General features: G+C 33.4%; 2 protein-coding genes and 1 pseudogene across 2 annotated transcripts; 2 read left to right on the top strand and 1 right to left on the bottom strand.

Annotated features, from left to right (window-relative positions):
• Positions 1-479: 479 nt before the first annotated feature.
• Positions 480-2,564, bottom strand: LOC107744830 (coiled-coil domain-containing protein 173-like). Its single transcript, XM_016558652.1, has 4 exons — positions 2,560-2,564; positions 2,215-2,407; positions 1,808-1,972; positions 480-917 (listed from the first exon to the last, which is right to left on the bottom strand). Exons 1-4 carry the CDS (start codon positions 2,562-2,564, stop codon positions 564-566), a joined length of 717 nt encoding a protein of 238 aa, XP_016414138.1. The 3' UTR covers positions 480-563.
• A 2,829-nt stretch (positions 2,565-5,393) lies between these two features.
• LOC107744829 (D-3-phosphoglycerate dehydrogenase-like) lies at positions 5,394-17,161 on the top strand. The gene is made up of 12 exons (XM_016558650.1): positions 5,394-5,489; positions 6,974-7,110; positions 7,711-7,776; positions 8,141-8,195; positions 8,506-8,604; positions 8,689-8,821; positions 10,590-10,738; positions 10,859-11,011; positions 12,441-12,579; positions 14,773-14,900; positions 15,040-15,253; positions 16,812-17,161. The coding sequence occupies exons 1-12, from the start codon at positions 5,394-5,396 to the stop codon at positions 16,964-16,966; spliced, it is 1,524 nt and encodes a 507-aa protein (XP_016414136.1). The 3' UTR covers positions 16,967-17,161.
• Positions 17,162-17,238: 77 nt separating this feature from the next.
• LOC107744828 (kelch-like protein 23) lies at positions 17,239-22,747 on the top strand (annotated as a pseudogene).
• Positions 22,748-24,818: the final 2,071 nt, after the last annotated feature.

Raw genomic sequence — 24,818 nt, 5'->3', positions numbered from 1 at the left:
TATATATATATGGGAAGGCATATATAAATATATTTATATATATATAATATATAAATATATTAATTTAACACCTTTCAGGTAATAGGAAAACAATTATTAGTTATAATTTATATTTAATAGTGCTGTCAAACGATTAATCGCGATTAATCACATCCATAATTAAAGTTTTTATTTACATAATATATCTGTGTACTGTGTATTTTTGTATACTTTTTGTATACTGTATACTTTTATTTTGGATGCGATTAATTTCGTATTAATCGTTTGACAGCCACTGGGTCAAAACAACCCAATTGCTGGGTTTGTCCCTATTGTACCCAGCACTGGGTTGTATTTAACCCAGCATTTTTTAGAGTGTACTATTAAGTTTCCAGGAATAATACTTTTTTATACATCAGAATATTTCTAAATAAAAAACATAAACTAAATTGTGTAACAAGAAATTTGATGGTTAAAAAGCTATATTTGAATCAAAACACAGCGATTACAATTCCTTTTGCATAAAATCTTTATCATTGCAATAGTACGAGAGAGACATTATAACAACTAGATGTTGTGAAGTTTTACAAGGTGAATCCTAGTCTTTTCTTGGACTGTTGAATGTCAGGGGTCTCGTTCAGCTCTTTTATGTTTTGAGAGGTGCCGCTCACATAACTGGGCATCTCAACACCCGACTCATCATGGACTAGATAACTTGGTCTAAGTCCACCAAACACGGGCCCTAGACCCCCTCCGATGCCCTCTCTGGCAGCCTTCATGAGCGGGAAGGTGTTTCTCCCTGCCTTCCCAGCTGTTTCGAAGACCTGTTTGGCGTATTTCTGAAACTGGTTTTCCTCCCCAACGATGAGAGCAGAGTTCCTCTCAGCAAAGTCCTTCTCTTCTTTTTTTGTACGGTGATGCCTTGCACGTTTCTCAGCCTTCACAAAAACCCATGTTGCATTTGAAAGAAATCATAGTTAAATGCATAGCATAAAACACATTAAAGGAAAAGTTCACCCAAAGATAGAAATTTGCAGAAAAGTTACTCACCCTCATGTCATCCAAGATGTAGAGAAGTTTGTTTTTAATTTGAAACAGATTTGGAGATATTTAGCTTTATATTACTTGCTCACCAATGGATCCTCTGCAGTGAATGGGTGCCGTCAGAATGAGAGTCCAAACAGCTGATAAAAACATCACAATAATCCACAAATAATCCACACCACTCCAGTCCATCAGTTAACATCTTGTGAAGCAAACCGCTGCGTGTTTGTAAGAAACAAAACTATCAATATGGTGGTTTTTTTTACTTTAATGTCTATAATTCATAATAACGCTTCCTCCAGTGGAAAAAGTCCATCCCCTGTTGTCCTCTCACATCAAAATCCACAAAATATTTGTTTAGAACTGTTTTGGACTGTTTTTGCTTGTAAATGGTGCTTGATCTGTGCATATTTCTCTCCTGATTCAGACAAGATGGCTTTTTTAATATTAGAGGACTCGTTTTTAGCCGGAAGCAATGATTTGAAGCTAAAACGCCTTAATGATGGATTTGTTTCTTACAAACATGCAGCTTTTCACTTCACCAGATGTTATTTGCTGGACTGGAGTGGTGTGGATTACTTGTGGATTATTGTGATGTTTTTATCAGCTGTTTGGACTCTCATTCTGACGGCACCCATTCACTGCCATTGGCGAGCAAGTGATGTAATGCTACATTTCTCCAAATCTGTTCTGATGACATCTTAGATGTCCCAGGTGAGTTAATTTTCAGCAAATTTTCATTTTTGTCAAGACCAGCGAGTGTTCCTTTAAGAGCTATACCCACCATTTCTTGTATATAGATGTCTTGTAGTATTTTGCCTTCTTCTCTAGTTTTTTGAGCTTGAAGTTCTTTTTTTTTCATGAAGATTTTAGCTGCTTCCATCTTTGCATTCAGCATCTCCAGGGCTTTCTGTTTCTCCTCTTCTGCCTTTCGTTCCTGCTCTTTCCTCTAATATAGGGTTAAAAAAAAGTTTATTTCAATGTATGTTTTTCAAATTATATACATAAACAGTCTGATGGACGTAAACGCAATATTACTGTGGCAAAACCACTGTAATACATGGCCTCTTGTCACTAGTTGCCTTAGTTTAATCAAATAATCATCTAAATAATCATGCATTCATTACTAGACAAAGCTTTGAAGAGTTAAACCATCTGTATGCACAAATACATTAAGAAGAGGTTATTTACCATGGACTCTCTGTGTGCAGCGATGGAGTTCAACATGGCTGCATGTTTTTCTCCTTTCTCACGTTGTTCTCGAGCCTGTTTGGCCTCACGTTCAGCGACTGCTTTCACGATGAGCTCTTCCTCATTGCTGATTTGTTGCTGCTTCTGTACTGCTAACTTCTGTATAATAGTCTCTCTGTGTCTCTGGAGCTCTCTAAAGCAAAAAGAAATGCAAATACAAGCCCAGTGCTGAGTCAAAGCAAGCAGTGAAGAGAATTATTCTTTCTCGCCAGGGTTCCCACACTTCACCCACACAATGAATTTTCATGACTTTTTCTTAACCAAGTATGTTGTAAAAATGTGTACATCATGTGTTTTTATAATTTTTAGTAGTTTTTGTTTTTATACATGTAGCTTTTATTAATTTATTTCACTTGACACAAGAAAATGTAAACTTAAACAACTTAAATAAAAATAGAAGTGCTGCTTTAGCAACTAAGTGAAATAAAATAAGTTGCAGTAGAAGTACTAAAGATATTAAAACTACTGGAAAAAAATGAAAACTAAACAGGGTTATTATATTTAAAAGGAAAAATTAAGGAAAAATTAAATCCATTAAAAAATGTGTTACTTGAAATAAAATAAATGTTGACTGAAATAAATAAAATGTAAAAACCTTTTTTTCAACCATCTCATTTAGTTTAACGTTGAAGTACTAAAATATCTGCATATATATATCTATATATCTATCTATCTATATATCTATATATATATATATATATATATATATGTTTTATTTTATTTTAGATGATGTTTTAGTCATTTTGTTGTGTTTTTATAATTTTTAGTAGTTTATGTTTTTATACATGTAGCTTTTATTAATTTATTTATGTACTTCAAGTTGAACTAAATTAAAATGAGACATACTGCCTTACCAACTAGCTGAAACAATAATAATTTTATATTTATTTTATTTCAGTAAACAATTATTTTATTTAAAGTAACAAAACAATGTTAAGGTTTTAATTTTAGTTTTTCGTTTCAGTTTTACTATCAACAATAACATTGTTCTAGACACAAAAACAGTCATATCAATGTGTACAAAATTATCACAGGGATATTTCTGATAAAATATTATATACAAATATTAGAATACATTATATACAAAATATTATAATGAATCCTATTTATCAACTAAATCTAAGAACATCAACTTTTTTCTTAATTATAATGATTTTTAAATTCATTATTCTTCTTTATTCTTAATTGACTCAATGATAGGCTAATAATATATATATATTTTTTTCTTTAAAAGTGTTTAGGTCATTAAAAAATGACAATTTCCCGCATATTATGTTTAGCGTGAATTGTGGGTTTTTCATGCAAATATTGCTCATGATGACTAATGCGAGAGCTGGAAATACATAAACTCCAGTGCGTACTCACAGCAATGGTGTTGGACCAGTGTTTTACGAGCTCTTTAGAGCGCATGTGCAGCGCCTCGCGCTGTTGGGCCGCTGCAATCACACTCCTGCTGTGTTGATTGATTCCGGTCACACTGTCCTGCAGGCGCTGCCATTGCGGTTTGGACAAAACTACCATTTGACGAAGATCCGCTTCGGTTTTCTCCACCTCCGAACTCACAACTGTGTGCATACTTGCAATACTTCTGAAGCAACTTAGAATACATTACACCTACTGAATACAATACAGTGAAATCCTGTAAATACAGAGTGATAAGGAAGAAAAAATCAAACCTGCTTTAAAACCCAGCAACACAACTGTAGCTGTATAACTTTACAACAGCAACACTGCTTTAACAAAAAAGCAAAACAGCAAGACTTATTTGACATCAAAACAAACATTTTAAAAATGCTGTCTAATCGCTCTCGTTGTTGTCACACACTTGTCACACACAGAACGGTCTGTGCAGTGCTGCTTCAAGTCCAACACCTATTGTGTTTTATTAGGAGATGCACAACAGTTCTTCTGTGGCTTTATAGGTAATATTTTCACGTACACAATTTAGCAAAATCAGACAATATTGTGTGTAATGTATACCACAATATTAACTTCTTATTATTGAATTGTTGTAAATAAATACCACATTTGCAACTGGTCAGTGTTCAAAAAATGCTGGGAAATCACTTCATGTAGCCCTACAAGAGTGATTACTGATAAACTGTCTGAAAAAAAGAAAGTCCCGTTTTAGAGAAGAAAAAAATCACCCACTGACTTTCAAAGCTGCAACATAGTAACGACTTTCTACTTCGAGGACCCTGATAGAAATGTAGTGGAGTGAAATGTACAATATTTGTCTTTCAAATGTAGTGAAGTTAAAGTCATAAGTTCCCAGAAAAAATAATACTCAAGTAAAGTACAGATACTCAAAAAGTGTACTTAAGTACAATACTCAAGTAAATGTACTTAGTTACTGTCCGCCTCTGGCATTTGACCACATATTTCCAAATGATTATAAACTGTAATTATTATAATTTTACAGATGATCTTTTAGCTATCCTGGTGCATTAGTCAGTAAGCGCAGTCATTCTCACCTTGTTGACTTGAGCCTTTCCTCCGCCCGTACTGAACGACACCTGCTGTTATCGAGGCTTTTGACATTTTAACTGCTTCTTTATGTCCTCTCACATTCGTTGATCTTGACATACATTGAGATGTTTATATATGTTTATTCCTTTATACATCGGCGAACTTGGCTAGCGTTGGTAACATGTTTGGACTCCCTACACTGTGTTGCTCGGCAACCATTTAAACTTTTGTTTCACTGTTCCCTTGCAACCCTGCAAGTGAAGAATGTGACGTCATGCGAAGCCTTAAAGAGCCAGCGTTCTAGAAAATAAACTTGGCGAAATACAGCATTACTTTGGGGCTATTTCTAACTCATGTAATAAGTAGACTTTAAAAACAGTTGAAATTTGTAAGTTGTTCAATCTTTTTTTTTTTTTAATGCTACTGAATACCCCTGTCTAGCAATTTAACTTTTTCCATTATTATTATTTTTTATTATTAATATTATTATATATTTTTGTATTGTAACTGCTTCCTTGTTTAAATCTGGAAAAGAAACTAGTTTTGTTCTCAAAGATGTTGTTTTATATTATTATTTTGAAAACCCAAAGAATATGATGTAAAAAAAAAATTCTATTTTGTATGCAAAATTCTGTATTGACTAGCAAAAAATGGTTTATGTCTTCTTTGTGTCTTCCACTTTTTCTGTAGAATTGAAGTCTCTTATTTCATCCCTCAGACTTGCAAACAACAAAAAAGCACAACAGGTTTGATGCTTTGTGAGGACTTATTTAAAGATATGATAAAACCGTAATAATGTTTCATATAAAAAAAAATCTAGAAAATAGCCTGAGCTGATTTAGCAGTTGATTCTGAAAATTTGTACTTTAATTCATTTTTTTTACATTTATTTATAACAGTTTTTCTGAAAACACAAAACAAAACAAAATCCCACAAACTGTATACAAAAGTATATGAACTAACCAACAAAAGAAAATACAAAAAAAAAAAACACCCACCCGAACATGCACCAGATACAGTGAAAAATACCTTAAACAAAGCCATACTTAATCAGACTTAAACAACATATTTGGAGTTAAATAATAAAATATCGAAGTTATCCATTACATAACTTTAATTAAATTTAAAGTTAAAAATATACATGCTTTTATGTATTGCCTAGTTTTTGCATGACTAGTTGTCACACGTTTTATTCCAGTATAAGGATAGGTTTATTTTTAACGTTTTTAATTATTTAAACCTCTGTCATGTGCTCATGTAATTGGTCAGATGCATGAAGCTTGTGTGAAGAATGAGTCCAACCGACCTGTTATAACCTTCTTTTCATCCTCTATTCACTTTAATCTCAAATAAATAGATTATTTATATAATAAACCTATCATAGTATAGAGACTCAAACCTGCAGAAATTAAGTAAATACATATAAATCAATCAATAAATAAATCAATAAAAATAATGTTAAAACAAATAACCGTATAAATAAATGTGAAAACAAATACATGTGGGAATAAATATAAAAATAACTGAACAAATAAATAAATACATGCATACATAGCCTACATACATTCATACATAAACGCAAGAATAAAAAAGTTTAATACAGAAAATAATAAATGAAAAAAGTAATACAAAAATTAATTTAGGACTAAATTTAATTTAAAAAATACTTTTATTACATTACATTTACTTACATTATATTTAATTGTTAGTCCTTTATTTATTCCTCTATTGATTATTTAGTTATTTTTAATTTCACAAGTGGCAGTGATTACCAGTGTTGGGGGTAACGCATTACAAGTAACGCCAGTTACGTAATCAGATTACTTTTTTCAAGTAACTAGTAAAGTAACGCATTACTTTTTAATTTACAAGAGAATATATCTGAGTTACTTTTTCAAATTATTAGACACCAAGAAAACCAGCAATTTATGTATTCGAAGTATGTTTTTCCAGTGCATACTGCACATGTGTTTTGCTCTGTGCATGTGTTTTTAGTTTGTACATTTTTGTTGTGTTTTTATTTATTAGGTATTTGCTTGGATAGGATGTAAATAAAATGCATATCATTTTTCTTTATCAGGAAGGCATGTGCATTAAGTTAAAAGCTGAATGCATGTTGACTTGTAATTTATTGTCACTGTTGTCATGTCACATGTTGTTCTGCTTAGGAAATAACATGCTAATTTTGTTCACATGTCTCAAATATTATCTTTTTTTTTTTTCTCCCAAGAATTATGATGGTTTAGTCGTCCGATCAGCAACCAAAGTTACTGCTGAGGTCATCAGTGCTGGCAGTAACTTGAAGATCATTGGACGGGCCGGAACCGGAGTTGACAATGTGGATGTGGAGGCAGTGGATCCTCTGCAGTGAATGGGTGCCGTCAGAATGAGAGTCCAAACAGCTGATAAAAACATCACAATAATCCACACCACTCCAGTCCATCAGTTAACATTGAAAAGCAATAAGCTGTGTGTTTGTAAGAAACAAATCCATCATAAAGGAATAGTTCATGAATAGTCTGTCATCATTTACTCCCCCCTCAAATTATTCCAAACCTGTAACCAAATAGTTGCTGGTCCCCATTGAATTCCATAATATGGAAAAAAGTACTATGGAAGTCAATGGGGACCAGAAGCTGATCAAACAAACAGCTTTTCACTTCCCAAGATGTTAATTGATGGACTGGAGTGGGACTGGAGTGGTGTGGATTATTGTGTATTGTTTTTATCAGCTGTTTGAACTCTTATTCTGACGGCACCCATTCACTGCAGAGGAACCATTGGTGAACAAGTGAGGTAATGCCAAATTTCTCCAATTCGGTTTTGTTGAAGAAACAAACTCATCTGGGATGGCCTGAGGGTGAGGACGTTTTCATCATTTTCATGAACTATTCCTTTAAGTAGAATGGCCAGGAATTCCTTTCCTAAATGTTTGTTTATTCGTATTTCTATCTTTTCATATTTTAGCACTCCGAGTGGAAACACAATCAGTGCTGCTGAGCTCACCTGTGCTCTCTTGATGAGCTTATCTAGGTAAACTGGCAAATTTAATAAAGTACTTGTTTAATAAAGTACTTCTGTTAATTGTTTTTTTTTAGGGTTTTGAGATAAATGATTAATTGTATTATAAAATATGTTTTAATTTTCAGAACTGTGATGTCTCTGGGCCTAAAATAGGGTAGAAAATGATTTTCAAATAAAAATTGTGTATTAAAAAAAATAAACTAAATTTTGGCTGTTTTGGACTCTAGACGTATAAGTGGACCTCAGAGGGGGGAAAAATGTAAAAAAGACCTGATATAACTTGTTTGATTTATTGTTATATTCCTATTGTTATTCCTGTTACATACCTAATTAAATATTGCAAATATTTATCAAGGTTTTCTGTATTTCTTAGACATATTCCACAAGCTGTCATATCAATGAAGGATGGAAAATGGGATCGGAAAAAGGTATGTGCACATTTTGTCCTCTGTGTGGCTGTTGGCAGTATGTTAAGGGCACTGCATTATGGAATAGAGTATTGCATGCACCATCATGTTGTATATTGCACATTTTGACAAATCATCCAGGTATTCTACACGTACTGAATGTTTGTGCATAGTATACATACAGTAGTTCAGAAACCATCAGAGTTGTGATTCCATAGCCATACTTTCCTGTCTGTGTTAAGCCAGTCATCACTAATCGATTGTGATCACTGAATGTGTTGCTTCGCATTGTTATGGTAGATGGCTGAGTGCTTTGCTAATGATTTTGCAGTTCATGGGCGCAGAGCTGTATGGAAAAGTTCTTGGGATTGTAGGGCTTGGAAGAATCGGCAAAGAGGTGGCGACACGAATGCAGTCCTTCGGTATGAAGGTAAGATCATTGTGTCCTAAAAACTGTCCTGACTTGAAATGCAAATGCAATTTAAACTTTTTTTGTTTATTGCATCCCTGATAGACCATTGGTTACGACCCCATCACCCCTCCAGAGGTTTCTGCGAGCTGGGGTGTGGAGCAGATGTCTCTGGAGGAGCTGTGGCCACAGTGTGATTATATCACAGTCCACACTCCACTCATGCCCTCCACCACAGGTTCACACAAACAAAACATTTTGACAGCTTGCTGCACAATTCAGTAAAAAAAAAAAAAGTGATTATTTTGCCTCATATTGCTGCTGCTTACATGCCAAGACTAAAGACTAAAATCCTGAGTGATTTATTTTTTTTTGTATCATTGGAATACTTAGTGATAGGAGAAACAAAGCTTTTCAAAACTTTGAATCAATTAAACCAATTACTTTGCAAAATGATTCACTGTTCTGAACTCCACATGCTGGTCAAACAAGCATGAAAACACCTTTTAGGAACAAATTGCACATTCTATTTAAAGTGTAATTTATTAATGCAATTAACAAATCATCTAATACCATTAAATATAAAATGTCTCTGCAATATGTTATTTTATTAAATTGTAGGCATTGTTTTGTTTGTTTTATGGAGAACTTTGATAATCCAGCCAATAAGAGACAACCCTCTATGGACACCTTGGCAATTGAATCGCGATTGGCTAGTAAATATTTTTTTAGTTTACTCGCCAGACTGATTATAGATTTAAATATATATGTTTGTAAAATGGCACAGTTTTTTAAATATCTGAAAGTACACTCTTAACATCAGTCAGTGAAGCATTATAATATAATAATATAATATGATAATCAGTATTATTTAATGATAGAACTTTAGTAATATCAAAACAGGAACGATAATAGGTGAGCACCAGCCAATGAGATTGCCGTTTGCGCATTAGTTGCGCCCACTACCGGAGAAAGTGGCAGTTCTTAAAAGCTGAAGAATTCCAAAGGAACGCTGTTATTTTGACAGGAAAATACAGCAAAGAATATCGTTTACATGTAGCACGTCAATTCTCTCTCTCTCTCGCTGCGTGTGTGTGAGACGAAGCGATGGCGAGTCGTGCGCTTCACACTAGAGTTTACGGTACGTCAAATCCAGGTGCGCTGCACATCCATTCAGATGAACTGAAAAATATCACTGTTCGGTTGACGGAGAGTGAAACTCTGAAGCGCTCAGGCCATGACCACACGTACACGAGTTTTTCCTTCTTCCGTTTTAAAAAAAATCTCCGTCCACATGAAAACGCAAACGCATGCTAGGAAGCATTATATTTACTCAACCGTAAAGTGGCGAGTAAAATCTGAGAATTTATTAGCCATTGGCTAATATTAGACACCATTTAGTCGCATATGCGAGTGATTTACTCGTAATGTAGAGGGTTAAGAGACTATTAACTACAACTTATTTTTATTATACATATGTGTCATTTAAAAATATCTACAAATTTATAAAACTGGTTCGAAACAAATTATTTTTATATTTAAAATTTCCATTTTAATTTTAGGTAAAGTTATGGTCATATTTTGTTAGTTTTTGTTTTTTAAAAAACATGTCCATATAGTTTTTTTTTTTCTTCAGTTTGTCATTTTAGTAAATCAAGTTAAACCAAATGAAAATAAGAAATGTTGCCTTGACAACTGGCTGAAATGAAATAGTTTTTAAAATATTTTATTTGATTTCAGTTTATTTAATTTTAATTAACAATGTTGTTAATCTTATAACAGAATATAAAATGATATAATATAATATTTTTTATATATAATAATATTAATAATGATTTATTTTAATAATAATAAAATGAATGTATTATTATTATTATTATTATTGTTGTTGTTATTATTATGCAGCTTAATAATTGCACTACTAGACTACATTGCAGTTCTAATTTAATTAATTTTGCTTGAATTGCCCTAGTGTAAAATCAGACCTTTGGTGACGTGTTACACAGGTCTCCTTAATGACACTTCATTTGCTAAGTGTAAGAAGGGCGTGAAGGTGGTGAACTGTGCCCGCGGCGGCATCATCGATGAAGCCGCTCTCCTCCGGGCTCTGGAGTCAGGACAGTGTGGAGGAGCAGGGCTGGATGTGTTTGTGGAGGTCAGAGTTTGTCGATCGCTTAGACTGAGAACGGTTTTAGCTTTTTGCCACTGATAAATGGCATTGCATGCAGACATATTTAAAATATTACTAATGATGTCTTTTTTTGGGTGCGTTCAGGAGCCTCCAAAGGACAGGGCACTGGTGAACCACCCCAATGTGATCAGCTGTCCTCATCTGGGAGCCAGCACTAAAGAAGCACAGGCTCGCTGTGGGAAGGAGATCGCCCTGCAGATTGTGGACATGGCCACGGGCAAAGCGTTAGTGGGAGCCGTGAGTCACGCTTAGTTTTACAGTGACACAAATGACTTTTTATGAAAGGGTGTTATTTTCCCCTGCAAGTTTTTCAGGGACATTTTGTATAATTATGAGGACATTTTTTAATCATAGCGAATTATTTATATATGTCAAGTACTTAAATGGAAAAAAAAATAAAAGTTTAATCTGAACAATTATGAACAATGATCAAATACAGAAGTAGCTGTAAATGATGCACTTTTTTTTTAGGACAAACATCAAAGATTCTTGAAGTGATTTTCACCACAGATATTCATCCAAAACTGCTTTTCTAAAATCCCAAAGAAAATTACAGAAACAGGTTCCCACAGTCAGAGGAAAAAAACCTGGAAACATCAGGAAATTTAAAAATAAAAGCTATATGTGTATGTCAAGAAAAATGTCAGCACATCACAGCTCAAATAAAATTTTTTTAAAAATGCATCCAATTTTTTTTAAACTTCTACCTTTAAAAGACAAAACACTTGTTATCAGTGAACTGCTCTATTAAACTAGGAACTATTTTTACTCGGAAAGTACTTTAATGAACTTTTTTTTTTTAAGTTGATTTCGGGAAAATATGTATATTTAAATCAAATATCAATTTGAAAGATTTGTGTGTGTGTGTGTGTGCTTTTTAAAAAAAGATAATATTGTTAAATTTATTGAAGTATTAAGACTATTTTAAATCTTATTTTTCGTGTTTTTTCCATGAATATAGCACAGCTCAAATAAAAAATTTTTAAAAATGCATCCAATTTTTTTTAAACTTCTACCTTTAAAAGACAAAACACTTGTTATCAGTGAACTGCTCTATTAAACTAGGAACTATTTTTACTCGGAAAGTACTTTAATGAACTTTTTTTTTTAAAGTTGATTTCGGGAAAATATGTATATTTAAATCAAATATCAATTTGAAAGATTTGTGTGTGTGTGTGTGCTTTTTAAAAAAAGATAATATTGTTAAATTTATTGAAGTATTAAGACTATTTTAAATCTTATTATTCTTGAGTTTTCCATGAATATAGCCTCTGATGCTGATAGGGTGTAAAATGATTACATAAACTATTAAATTGGGGCAGGAGAAAGTATATTAACTGAAACTTTCGCCTACAACTGTAATTTTTACTTGGATTGAATTGTTTAATGTCAGAATTAAACGAAAATTCACCCTGTTTTGTAAATGCAAGTTGATCTTAAGGTGAAAAAGGCATATTTCTTTCTGATGACATATGCCGGCCTTCTCCAATCATTTAGTCTGGCTGCAAGGTCACATTCAGCTCCACCTCCATCCAATGATCAACCGATATATAAAACCCATTCCCTGCCCTGCATTCTTTTCTTTTTCAATAATCGGTTTCACTCGGATGTATGTCACAATACGGAAGGAAAGATCACAAATTTAAGTCTTTTTTTCCATCCTCAGGTGAATGCTCAGGTGTTGGTCAGTTCTTTCTCTCCTGACTCTCATCAGTGGATCCTGCTGGGAGAGTCCATGGGCAGAGTGTTGAAGGCCTGCACTGCTTCTAAAGAACCCTTCAGTCAGGTCCATGTCACATCACTTGGTAGGTGGAATAATTCACCCAAATATGCTGTCAAAATTGTTGTCATTCACGCACTAACTGAATGAGTTCTTAAAAAATATGACAAGAAATCAATCCTGTTGTTAGGACAGTATGTACATTTTCTTTTACTGCTGGGACAAGTCATTTCCACATGATGCAGGGCAGGATACACAAGACTTACTCAGGAAGAAACCCTCCCATATGTACATATCAGAGCTTGTTGTCTATCAAACATATTTTATTGGATTGTAATAGTTAAATTCAGTTCAAGTTTATTTGTATAGCGCTTTTCACGATACAAATCATTGCAAAGCAACTTTACAGCAAATTAAGTTTCTACAATATTTAGTGGTAGCTTATCAGTGGTGACTGTCTTTTTGAGAGAATGGGTATTACTGTTGTACCATGGCGCAGTACGTTTTTCTCTAACCTTTTTCAATTTGATGGGGGCAACAGCTTCTAATGTATTAGAGAAGATAGTGCCCATGTTGCTAGTCATTTCGTCTAGTTCATGTGTATTTATGGGTACACAGAGCAGTTGAGATAAATCAGGAAATAGTTCTACTCTTCTGAGAATTATACTGTTAATCCACATTAAGTTTTAGAACTTTTTGATGAAATCAAGAACATAATTAAAATTAAATGATAACAGAATTTGTATTTTTGGGTGAACAATAATATAGTCCAGGGGTTCCCAACATTTTTGTCAGCAGAACCCCTTAGATGTTAAAATATTTACTTGGCTGAGAATTTAAATTAATATTTTTAATGATTGAACGATGCATTTTCATGTTTATGGTTCTCTGATGTCAGTTAATGGTCATTGTGGCATGCAAGTAACAAGATAAGATTATTTTCATTTTAAAATCTTTATGTATAGGGCTGTACACCAAAAATTATACTGCAATAATTTGGTATATATTGTGATTTGAACTGCCATATGACATTTAATCTGATATGAAATCTATCTATCTATCTATCTATCTCTGTGAGTATGTTTATAAATTCTAAATTATTTTATTTCAATTAATTGAGCAGCCCCATGTCTTTATACTTTTACATTCAATTTAATTAATTATTAGCTTTTCATAAATTTAAAACCCTGTTCTGGTCAAATGGCATTACATTTTATCATTACAGTGATGCTGTCTTGTGGCAAGATATATATATATACATATACATATACACTACTGGTCAAAAGTTTGGGGTCAGAATGATTTTTAATGTTTTTTTTAAAGGAGTTTCTTATGCTCATCAAGGCTGCATTTATTTGATCAAAAATACAGGGAAAAAATGTAATACTGTGAAATATTATTATGAAGTAAAATAATGTTTTTCTATTTTAATATACATTTAAAATATAATTTATTCCTGTGATGCAAAGCTGAATTTTCAGCATCATTACTCCAGTCTTCAGTGTCACATGATCTTCAGAAATCATTCTAATATGCTGATTTATTATCAGTGCTGGAAACTGTTGTGCTGCTTAATATTTTTTTGGAACCTGTGATACTTTTTTTTTCAGGATTCTTTGAAGAAAAAGTAAAAAAGAAGAGCATTTAAAATAGAAATCTTTTCTAACACTATACACTACCATTTTTTTGTGGTCAGTAAATTTTTATTCATTCTTTTTTTTGAAAGAAATTAAAACTTTTATTCAGCAAGGATGTGTTCAATTGTTAAGAAGTGATAGCAAAGATTTATATTGTTAAAAAGATTTATATTTTGATTAAATGCTGTTCTTTTTAACCTTTTATCCATCAAAGAATCCTAAAAAAAGTATCGCAGTTTCCCAAAAAATATTTGGCAGCACAACTGTTGCCAACATTGATAATTCTAATAATAAATCAGCATATTAGAATTATTTCTTAAGGATCATGTGACACTTTATACTGGAGTAATGGCTGATGGAAATTCAGCTTTGCATCACAGAAATAAATTTTATTTTAAAGTATATTAAAATAGAAACCATTATTTTATACTCTAATAACATTTTGCAAGATTACTGTTTTTTTTCTGTATTGATCAAATAAATGCAGCCTTGATGAGCATAAGAGACTTCTTTAAAAAACATTACAAGTCTTACTGATCCCAAACGTTTGAACGGCAGTGTATATACTGTTTTATAACATTGTATTATATAATGTAAATATAAAATGAAAAAATATGTATTTATTTATTTTTGCTGTTCAGGGGAGTCCTTGAAGAAGTCCACTGGGTTTTTAAGCTCAGCAGCTGTAGTTGGTTTGCTCACTGAAGGTCCTCAGAAAGGCCCTAACTTGGTGAATGCACTGCCTCTAGCTGCAGAGACAGGAATTACAGTAAGACTACTTTACAAAACCAGAGTTTCATACTTTTTTTTTCATACTTAACATAAGTTTAAGTTAAAGTACAAGCGCCATCTAGTTGGTGTATTTTCCCAGCATTGCTCTAATCTGTCTCTATGTCACAAACCTCCAGGTGCAGACGGATCATAAAGACAATGAGTGTGAGGCGTGTGTGCTGGAGGTCTCTGTGAACAGCAGGAGCTATAAGGCTGTTGGCTCGGTGCAGGCCGGGGTTCCTGTGCTGCTGGAGCTGAATGGAAGTGTGTTTCGACAGCCTGTTCCTCTCACTGGACACCTGCTGTTCTTCAAAGCCGCCAACTCCACTGAGCTCCTGCTCTCCGTAACCGGTAAAGGCTGATTCACATTCTGCACAAATAAGAATATCTATACTATACAAGTAGTTTATACATGTATACTTGCATAACATATCGCATGTCATCTGAAGCCATATGTATGTCATTGCCCCTTGGTCACTATAAGCAGTGTGAAGCTTCTTTAAAATTTCTTGAAAGAAAGACAGACATATGTGACCCTGGAGCACAAAACCAGTCATAAGCAGCACGGGTATATTTGTAGCAAAAGCCAAAAATACATTGCATGGGTCAACATTATTGATTTTTCTTTTATGCCAAAAATCATTAGGATATTAAATAAAGATCATGTTCCATGAGGATATGTTGTAAATTTCCTACCGTAAATATATCAAAACTTACTTTTTTATTAGTAATATGCATTGCTAAGAACTACATTTGGACGACTTTAAAGGTGATTTTCTCAATATTTGAATGTTTTTTTTCTTTGCACCCTCAGATTCCAGATTTTCAAATTATTGTAAAAGTCCCTATTTTGAAGTATTAACTTTTCTTCTGCTATATAAATTTATGGTGCCTCAGAACTTTAGCTTTTCTATTTTATATCTATAATACATAATAAGAGTATTTAAAAGTACACAAATATATTTTAATATATAAATATAATAATGTAGGCCCCACTTACACTTTTGTTTAAATGCATTATTACTAAGGTAAAAATAAAAGTAAAAAATAAAAATAAAAAAATTCAGTAAGCAGAGTGTAAAAGTATTTTAAAAAATGATGTTAGTCATTCAAGAGAAATATTTAAGATACAGTGGGTTAATAATTTTAACTCGTGCTTTGCAGAAATTCACTTCTTGTAATTACTCAAAAAATTATTATTACTATTTTTTATTAATTTTAAATTATTTTTAAATTATTTTTAGAAAAATTTACCCTTATGTAAATTCAAATTTCAGAAAGGTTATTTTTTATTTATTTATTTAGTCATTTATTAGACGCTTTTATCCAAAGCGACTTACAAATGAGGACAACAGAAGAAATCAACTGTAGTATTAACTAAAAACAGATCCAAAACTAAAAGCTAAAACTTTATAAATACTACTTATACACATTTTAAAAGTAAAGGATATATACTGTATATGTACATACACATTTATAAATTCAATATATATATATATTATTTCATTTCCATTTAGTTTGTTGAAGTATTAAAATAACTCAAATGAAATAAAACTAAAAACTTAATAAAATACCTATACAGACATAATAATTTCAGACATAATGTAACTAAAATTAAAATAAATAACTAATACAAATCAAATGACAGTAGTCCTAAAAAAATAACACTGCCAAACACACATGCTAAAAAACAACTTACTTACACATAGTAAGAAATGGTTATAAAAACTGAAACAGAAGCGAAACAAGTAATAGGAAAGAGGAGAAATAAAAAGCGATACTTATTAGTATCGCTAGTAACATATGGGTTTGGAATGGCATGAGGGTGACTAATGACTCTTTAAAGTCTGTGTGAGAAAATAGGGCTCAGAAAAAGCTTAGTTTATTGATGCTTTCCTGTCTTTGTCAGGGGTTTTGGCAGCTGCAGGTGTGGAGCTGCAGTCCTACAGTGCTTCTACTGCCGGCAGTGGTGAGCAGTGGTACTGCATGGGCATATCTTCACTGCTGGGGGACATCGGTGCCCTGAAGTCCTTAGTGAAAGAGGCGGCACAGCTCACAGTCTGAATATCTGTCAGTGATCCTGATCTGAACCACGTAACATTCCAGCATCTTAAGCTCTAGCCTGAGTTTCATTGCAAGCTGTTGCTCACATTGTTCATAACACTACAATTTCTAAAACAACAGTATGGAAAAATAGTCTTATTTTTACTTTTTGTTGTTACTGTTTACTAAAGTCACTGTATTCCAGATATGTGAAAGTCTCTGATTAAAACAACAACAATCTGTGCTTTGCAGTGGAGCGTGTCTCTTTTCAACATACACTAAAGAGTTTCTGTTTCGGTCCATTTTGTGTATAAATGACATTAAATAGCTGATGCCAATTTGTGCTGCTAATATAGATATTTACCAAACACTAACAGATGAGTTTTTCTGTGTTTCAAATCCTCTTTGTCCTTATTAGGGTCGCGAGGAGCTGCATGGGGCTTTACCCAGAGTCTTGAGCCACAGGTGGGGAAACTCCCTGCATGGATGGTCAGTCCATCACAAGGTTCACACATAGATTTTAAGAAGTCATTTTTATTGAATTTCTCTTCATTTGATATAGCATAAGGTGAAAATGTTCAGTTTTACTTCAGCATAATCAATGGTAACTGTCAATCTTTTTTCTGTATCTATATTTTTAGATTTTAGTTGAAAATGCATTATCAAAAATGTTTTATATCATGTGTATATATATATATATATATATATATATGTGTGTGTGTGTATGTATATATGTGTATGTGTCTCTCTGTGTCACACACACACACACTTTAGCTACTTTTCATTTCCCAAAATATTTTTTGTGTAAACTCATACTCGCCTTTTTTCCACATACTTGGTGCTTCTCTTTACAGTCAGATATATATATGATGGACACGTCCTGCTTATTATCACATGACAAAAATTGTCTGTATTACATACACTTTCAAAACACTCTTTAGTGTCATAGTTTCATGACCTTGACCACAAGTCTTGCAATGTCAAATTAAACTGTTACCTTTCAGATGGCATAAATGCATCCAAACAAACCTTTCCATAACATTAGAATACCGTTCGTGTAACATTCCCAGAATGTTGCTGAAAGGTTTATCTGATAAGAACTTATATGGAGCATTTTATATTGGTTATGTTTAGCATTTATTTCTTTTATGACCTTTAAACTAATGTTCCAAGAACGTTCCAGGAACCAAACATTGTTAGTTAGCAAACATTGCTGGGATTAATGTTTATTTATCTTGAGATTTCAGAATGCATTCCATTGAAATACTTGAATTATTAGCACTTTAAACATTATTAATTTGAAGTCACTTCACAGAAATATGCTTTAAAATCGCCTCTATCAAACAGGAAAAGGCGCTCGCTTCATCGAACGACCCTCACGCTGTTTCCAAGGTGAGTTATGTCCTTTTTACTGTACCCTGTGGATTTAATGGCAACTACACACCAATAATTCACCGTCGCTAAGCTATAAACAAACGCTCTTGCGTTCAGAAAACGGTGAAGCGTTTAGAATGGATTATTTATTGGTGTTCGGCCGCACTTGGTACCGTTACCCTCAGGCGTTATTATGCAACTGCTTTAATCCTTATTAGGACTATACGCTCAACACTGCCATGACAACTGAAACGTGAAAACTGGTATTATGTCTCAGTTGATTGAAAAATCAAAATTGCGGCTTTTTCAACATGTATTTCTGATGACTGGATGCTTGTTTGGTCACATGGCTGAAGGACGCGGCTGTGTTGAATCAGCTAGCAGCGAGTCCCCTGCTTTACACAGATGCCAAAATAGGAGCTCGACATTTTCTAGTGGCTGACGCTAAATACAGGGGCCATATGTCTGATCTGACCGAGCACAAGGCACACTGTTGGAGATAAAACTTCTCCAGCGAAGAAAGGACGAGTGTCAATCAGTCATTATACGGGTCAGGTAAGCTTGTTTTTACATAGGGGCTAGTTGTCACAAACGCTATTAGGCTACTGTTTGAGGCAGAAGTTAAAATGCGTTAATCTTTTTTTTTCATCATTACTATTAGCAGTGTTATTGTGTGTTGGTTGCAAAAACGAAGTACAAAACAGGATTATTATAGTTTATTAAAACTAAAACAATTAAAACATTTTCGTTTAAAATAAAATGGATAAAAATAAACTGAAATTAAATATTTAAAAACGTATTTTTATTTCAGCTAGTTGCAGAGGCATCTTTTCTCTTTTTCACTTTCACTTTATGTACTAAAATAAACTGAAATGCAGAAAAAGCAAAAAAAAAAAAAAACTATATAGACTTAAAAACAACAGTAAATTTAGAAAAAACTTAAATTCAAATGAAAACCGAAAAAAAAAACGAATTCAAAGTATTTACTATTTAACTTTAATAGTATCTCAATGTTGCTAAATGACACTGGTTCCAAATTGTCTTTAGAATTTTTGTGAATTTTGTGCTCAATATTTAAAATGTATAAATATATTTTTGTAAAACCTGTTAGGTAATCAGATGGACCCAGTAAAAACCCACTAGTATACGGTCAGACAAGAGTCAACTAATCAAGTTTGGGGGACAAGATGTGAGATTCGTTTAAGAAGTTTTAGACAATTGAATGATTACTATAGAAAAGTTACTATGCCAAAACAGTTTCATATTTTGTATGCTACCATTTACATTTGTCCTTTTTTTGGTTGTGTAAAATAGTTTTACTGTTTACATTTTGCTAAAAACGCTTAAAAAGTTTAATGTCCGGTATGACAACATAACAGTAAGTCAACATTTGTGAAAATATTCAACCAGGTTTGTGTCTATACAGAAAGTTGCCTTCAAAAATAATTGACTAAAATGTTATACTAGAAATATTTACTAAAATGAACATGATAAAAATGGTGCCTAAAATATGAATTTTGTTTTAACTGCATCTGGCTTTGTTGTGTTTATCTGTAGAACATTTACAATAGTGATATTTTAATTTACATATAATCCATTATATCATACATGTATCATATATAATAATAATAATATATTATTGTCATGGACAATAAACAATCCTAGAACTGAGCGCAACTAGAAACATTTATTTTCTAATGTTTGTTTACTAAATTCCTACAACTTCAATGAAGTTTCATCGGGAAAAATTTAGGAATAAGTTAATTTTGTTAGGACACTTAAACTCAATTAAAAATCTTCTCTTTCCAGTTGCAATGTCAGGAAAAGCTCAAAGCGGTTACTCCTACGAGTTCTGCGATGCCTCTCATTCCTTCGAGGTGCTGGAAGCTCTTCATGAGTTTCACAGCAGCGGTCTGTTCACGGACGTCACCCTGCAGTCTTCATCCGGACAGCTCTGCCACTGCCACAAGGCTGTCCTATCAGCCCGCAGCTCCTATTTCAAGGTAATGTTCACCTTAGACATGAGAGAACGTTTGAACGACACCATCAACCTACCTTGCATAAACGGAGAGATTCTGGAAGCTTTGGTGAGCTACGTCTACACTTTAAAGATCAGCATAACCCAGAACAACGTCCAAAGTCTTCTGGAAGCCGCAGACCTGTTGCAGTTCAACTCGCTCAAGAAAGCCTGCGAGAACTTTTTGATTCGTCTGCTGGATGTTGATAACTGCCTCGGGATGCACTCGTTCGCCGAGCTTCACATGTGCTCTGATTTGCAGCGCGAGGCTTTGAGGATCATACTGAGTCGCTTTGAAGAACTCACACTTCAGGAGGAGTTCCTAGAAGTGGATTTCCAAAAAGCTATTGATGATATTAGCTACAGAAAACCTCAATGTGTGGAAAGCAGCAACTTTATTGGACACGGTGGTCAAATGGGTCGCCCATGACACGGCTCCTCGAATAGACCACCTTCAAGAGCTTCTCAACTGCATCCATCTCGACGTGGATGATGCTTACCTCAAAACTGTTTTGGATCTACGCAGACATTGCTCTGAAAACAAACGGCGATCTTCAATTCTCACCTCCTTAAAGTCGAGCAAAGGTTTCTCACAGTGCTGCAAAAAACTAACGTGCAGCTTGTATGTTATTGGTGGATATTACTGGCATCCGTTGTGTGAAGTCCACATGTGGGACCGTTTCCAACACATGGGTTCAGGGCAAAGACGTGCCTGATTTTGAAAGAGAGTTATAGCGTGGCACTTCTAGGCCCTAATATCTATGTGACTGGAGGATACAGGACACAGACTGTGGATGCTTTAGACACCGTGTGGATTTATAACACAGACTCATGAATGGACAGAAGGATGTCCCATGATCACAGCCAGATATTACCACTGCTCCGTGGCTTTACGTGGATGCATATACATCATTGGTGGATATACGGCAGGAGCTCCTACGCAAGAAACTGAATTCTATGATCCATTGAAGAAGAGATGGTTTCCTGTGGCTGATATGATACAAGGTATGAGAAGTTCAGTTTATTTACACATAACTGTTGCATTGGCTGCCTGAAGGAGGAGTTCTGAGACCTTTTTAGTGACTGGAAGTATCCCCCCCCCCATTTGTTTTTTAGGGATTTCAAAAAAATAAAAAATACTTCGGTTAAAAGGCATCTACAAAATCTAAGACTGGCATCTACAAAAGTACAAGACTGCATACTTAAATGCAGTCCTGTCATTTGCAATTGCATTAATCGTTTGACAGCACTAAATATAATATAATATAAACATAAAAATAGCATTTTAAATTTCTGGCAAATATTTTGACTTTTTTTTTTTGTAAAGAAATTAATGCTTTTATTCAGGATGCATTAAACTGATTAAAAGTGACGATAAAGACATTTACAATGTTTAAAAAATGCTGTTCTTTTAAACTTTCTAATTCTATTCCTATTTTATAATTTTCTGTTAAACTTTCCATTTAAACTTTAAACTTTCTATTTTCATCATTAAACTTTCTAGCATATTAGAATGATTTCTGAAGGATCATGTGACACTGAAGACTGGAGTAATGATGCTGAAAATTCAGCTTTGATCACAGAAATAAATTACATTTTAAAATATATTCAAATAGAAAACAATTCTATTAAATTGTAATATTTCACAATATTTACGTTTTTTCTTTACAAAATTTTTGATCAAATAAATGTAACCTTAGTGAGCATGAGACTTCTTTCAAAAATATAAAAAAATCAAATGCATGAAAATCAAGCTACACCAGGATTTCAGCTTTTTAAAACATAAATGTTGGAAAATGCATTGTCTTAAACATAAAATCTTGTTGATGGAATTTCATCATCTTTCTGTTTTGACTTTAAAGGTGTGGGAAATGCAACTGCTTGCGTGGTGAATGACAGTCTATGCAACCGGAGGGCATTATGGGTACAGAGGAACCTGCACTTATGAGAAGATTCAGACTTACCGGCCAGATATCAGTGAGTGGAGCATCACAACGATATGTCCACATCCTGGTGAGCCACCTACATTTTGTATTAGATAAGTTAAACGGTTCAGATCTTTAGGCTACAACCACCATAGGTTGGTTGCTGCCTTCTACGTCAACAACAGAAATCTCGTCATTTTGAAAAACACATCAAGACTTTACTTTCAGAGTACGGCCTTTGCTCGGTCTCCTTGGACAATAAGCTTTATCTGGTTGGTGGTCAGACCACCATCATAGACTGCTATGATCCCGTGTGCGATGATGGAGTGCGGATCAGCCGTTATAAACGGGTGCATCTATGTAGCAGGTGGGTATTCATACTCTAAAGGGACGTATCTGCAGAGTATAGAGAGGTGCGACCCTGAGATCGACTGCTGGGAGATTGTGGGAAACCTCCCATCGGCTGTGTGTGTGTTCAGTGTGTGAAATCACAGCAAAATCATTGTCTGTGGAGCCACTTCCAGTAAGGTCTAAAAGTCTGAGACCACTTTTATTTATTTGTTAAATGTTTTAAAGTGAACAGGCAATACTTCAGATTCTGCACTAATTCAGGGTTCCTACATATTTTCCATTTAAAAATTCCATACTTTTCCGGTATGGATTTCTGTGGATTTTTCCATACTATTCCAGACATTTCTGTTGATTTTTTTTTTTTCATGTTTTTCCACTTCATCTGATAAATGAATTAAAAATCCAGCTGTTAACATGTTTACTACGTATGTATGCTATTATTTTGCCAAATAATTGGTGGAATATTGTAGCCATGTACACATTTTGAGCTTTGTAAAAATCGACGCGTTTCAGAAAGGCGGGGCATAGAGGAGAAACAATAATGTACAGTATGTGGAAAATAATGTGTTTTTTGAAACAAACCGCATATACATTTCATTACACCAAATACACAAAATAATGTTCTTTTTAGCAACATCATATGACCCCTTTAACACACAATCACACTGACTGCAAACCTGTGGAATATTTCTAATTCATATTATACGTTAAAATGAATACAAAATAGTAATAGTATCACTAAATAATGTCACTGATTAATTTATTAAATGTAAAAAATTATATTGTCAGAGATTACATTAGAAATGTATGAGAAAATATTATTTTCAAAATAATAGCAGAATATGCTATCCAGTATAATGTTTGCTACCATTTATCACTCCATTCACATCCTCACCCATAACGTATTCATCCACATAACATTATTTTAGGTTATTTTCAGCATTATCTGTAAATACTTACAAAGTGAAAAATCCACTGGCACATTTACTATACTTATGGCTGCACAGACTGCTGCTCCAAATGATGAAAAATATGACATTTATTTTTGGAAATGATCAATTTGATATTTTAGTAAACAAGGAAAAAGATATGGAAAGAGATATTTTTCCATACTTATCCAGACCTGGAAATGACTAAAAATCAAATTCCATACTGCGTAGGAACCCTGCAAATTTGTCACATGAATTACATGACTCTTTGTATAGATGTCCACTGAAGCTCAAGATGCTCTTTGGAGCATCTCAAATCATGCTGGAGAACATGGGCATTAGGTTTTGTTCACATCAGCTCCAAAAGTGAGACAAACCAATAAGAATTCTTCATTTTCAGTTCAATTCATCACTTGAATTGTTATCCTGAAAATGTCAGACTTTTGGACCCCGCTATTCTAAACTGGTGAGTGTAATGTCGAAATGATATATTTGTTCAACACTGATAATGTGTGAGACAGTTTGTATGTTATCTGTGCTGGAAGATAAAGGGCTGTTTCTAAATATATACTGAACAGCACAATAGATTACAGCACTTCACTATTTGCACAGTACCTTTTTGTAGACTGTAATATTTTGCAGCAAAAAAATAATCTGTTTTTAAATCAAGAAATGTATTTATTCCTTAGTATTATTTATTTGGATGATTTTGTATTTGTAAGACCCAGGATTTTACTATAAATATGTGTGATGTGTAATTTATTGTTTTTTAGTTATTGTGATGTTTTATTAACTGTGTATGCTGGCAAAAATGTGAAAAGCACAAATTTAAATAAAGTTTCAACAAGCGTGTTTGTAAATCCTACAGATATGCAGTATGGTCATTTATAAAAGTGTACTTTAAAGAACAGTGTGTATATATATATATATATAATACACATATACTTACTACCGGTCAAAAGTTTGGGATCAGTAAGACTTGTAATGTTTTTTAAAGAAGTCTCTTATGCTCATCAAGGCTGCATTTATTTGATCAAAAATACAGAAAAAAACAGTAATCTTGCAAAATGTTATTACAATATAAAATAATGGTTACTATTTTAATATCCTTTAAATTATAATTTATTTCTGTGATGCAAAGCTGAATTTTCAGCATCATTACTCCAGTATAAAGTGTCACATGATCCTTCAGAAATCATTCTAATATGATATGATATGATTTATTATTAGAATTATCAATGTTGGCAACAGTTGTGCTGCCAAATATTTTTTTCAGG

The sequence above is a fragment of the Sinocyclocheilus rhinocerous genome, unplaced genomic scaffold (assembly GCF_001515625.1).
Source record: "Sinocyclocheilus rhinocerous isolate Xijiao unplaced genomic scaffold, SAMN03320098_v1.1 scaffold528, whole genome shotgun sequence".
Lineage (NCBI taxonomy): Eukaryota > Metazoa > Chordata > Actinopteri > Cypriniformes > Cyprinidae > Sinocyclocheilus > Sinocyclocheilus rhinocerous.
Note: the sequence above shows the minus strand (reverse complement) of the source record. Positions and strands in the feature narration are given on the sequence as shown.

Excerpts from the sequence above, each read along its gene's own strand:
- LOC107744829 (XM_016558650.1), top strand. The coding sequence starts at position 5,394 with ATGGTTTATGTCTTCTTTGTGTCTTCCACTTTTTCTGTAGAATTGAAG. Across the intron at positions 10,739-10,858 it reads GGCTGGATGTGTTTGTGGAG|GAGCCTCCAAAGGACAGGGC; the intron begins GTCAGAGTTTGT and ends GGGTGCGTTCAG. Across the intron at positions 12,580-14,772 it reads GGTCCATGTCACATCACTTG|GGGAGTCCTTGAAGAAGTCC; the intron begins GTAGGTGGAATA and ends TTTGCTGTTCAG.
- LOC107744830 (XM_016558652.1), bottom strand. Across the intron at positions 1,973-2,214 it reads CTGCACACAGAGAGTCCATG|AGGAAAGAGCAGGAACGAAA; the intron begins GTAAATAACCTC and ends ACCCTATATTAG. Across the intron at positions 918-1,807 it reads ACATCTATATACAAGAAATG|GCTGAGAAACGTGCAAGGCA; the intron begins GTGGGTATAGCT and ends GTTTTTGTGAAG.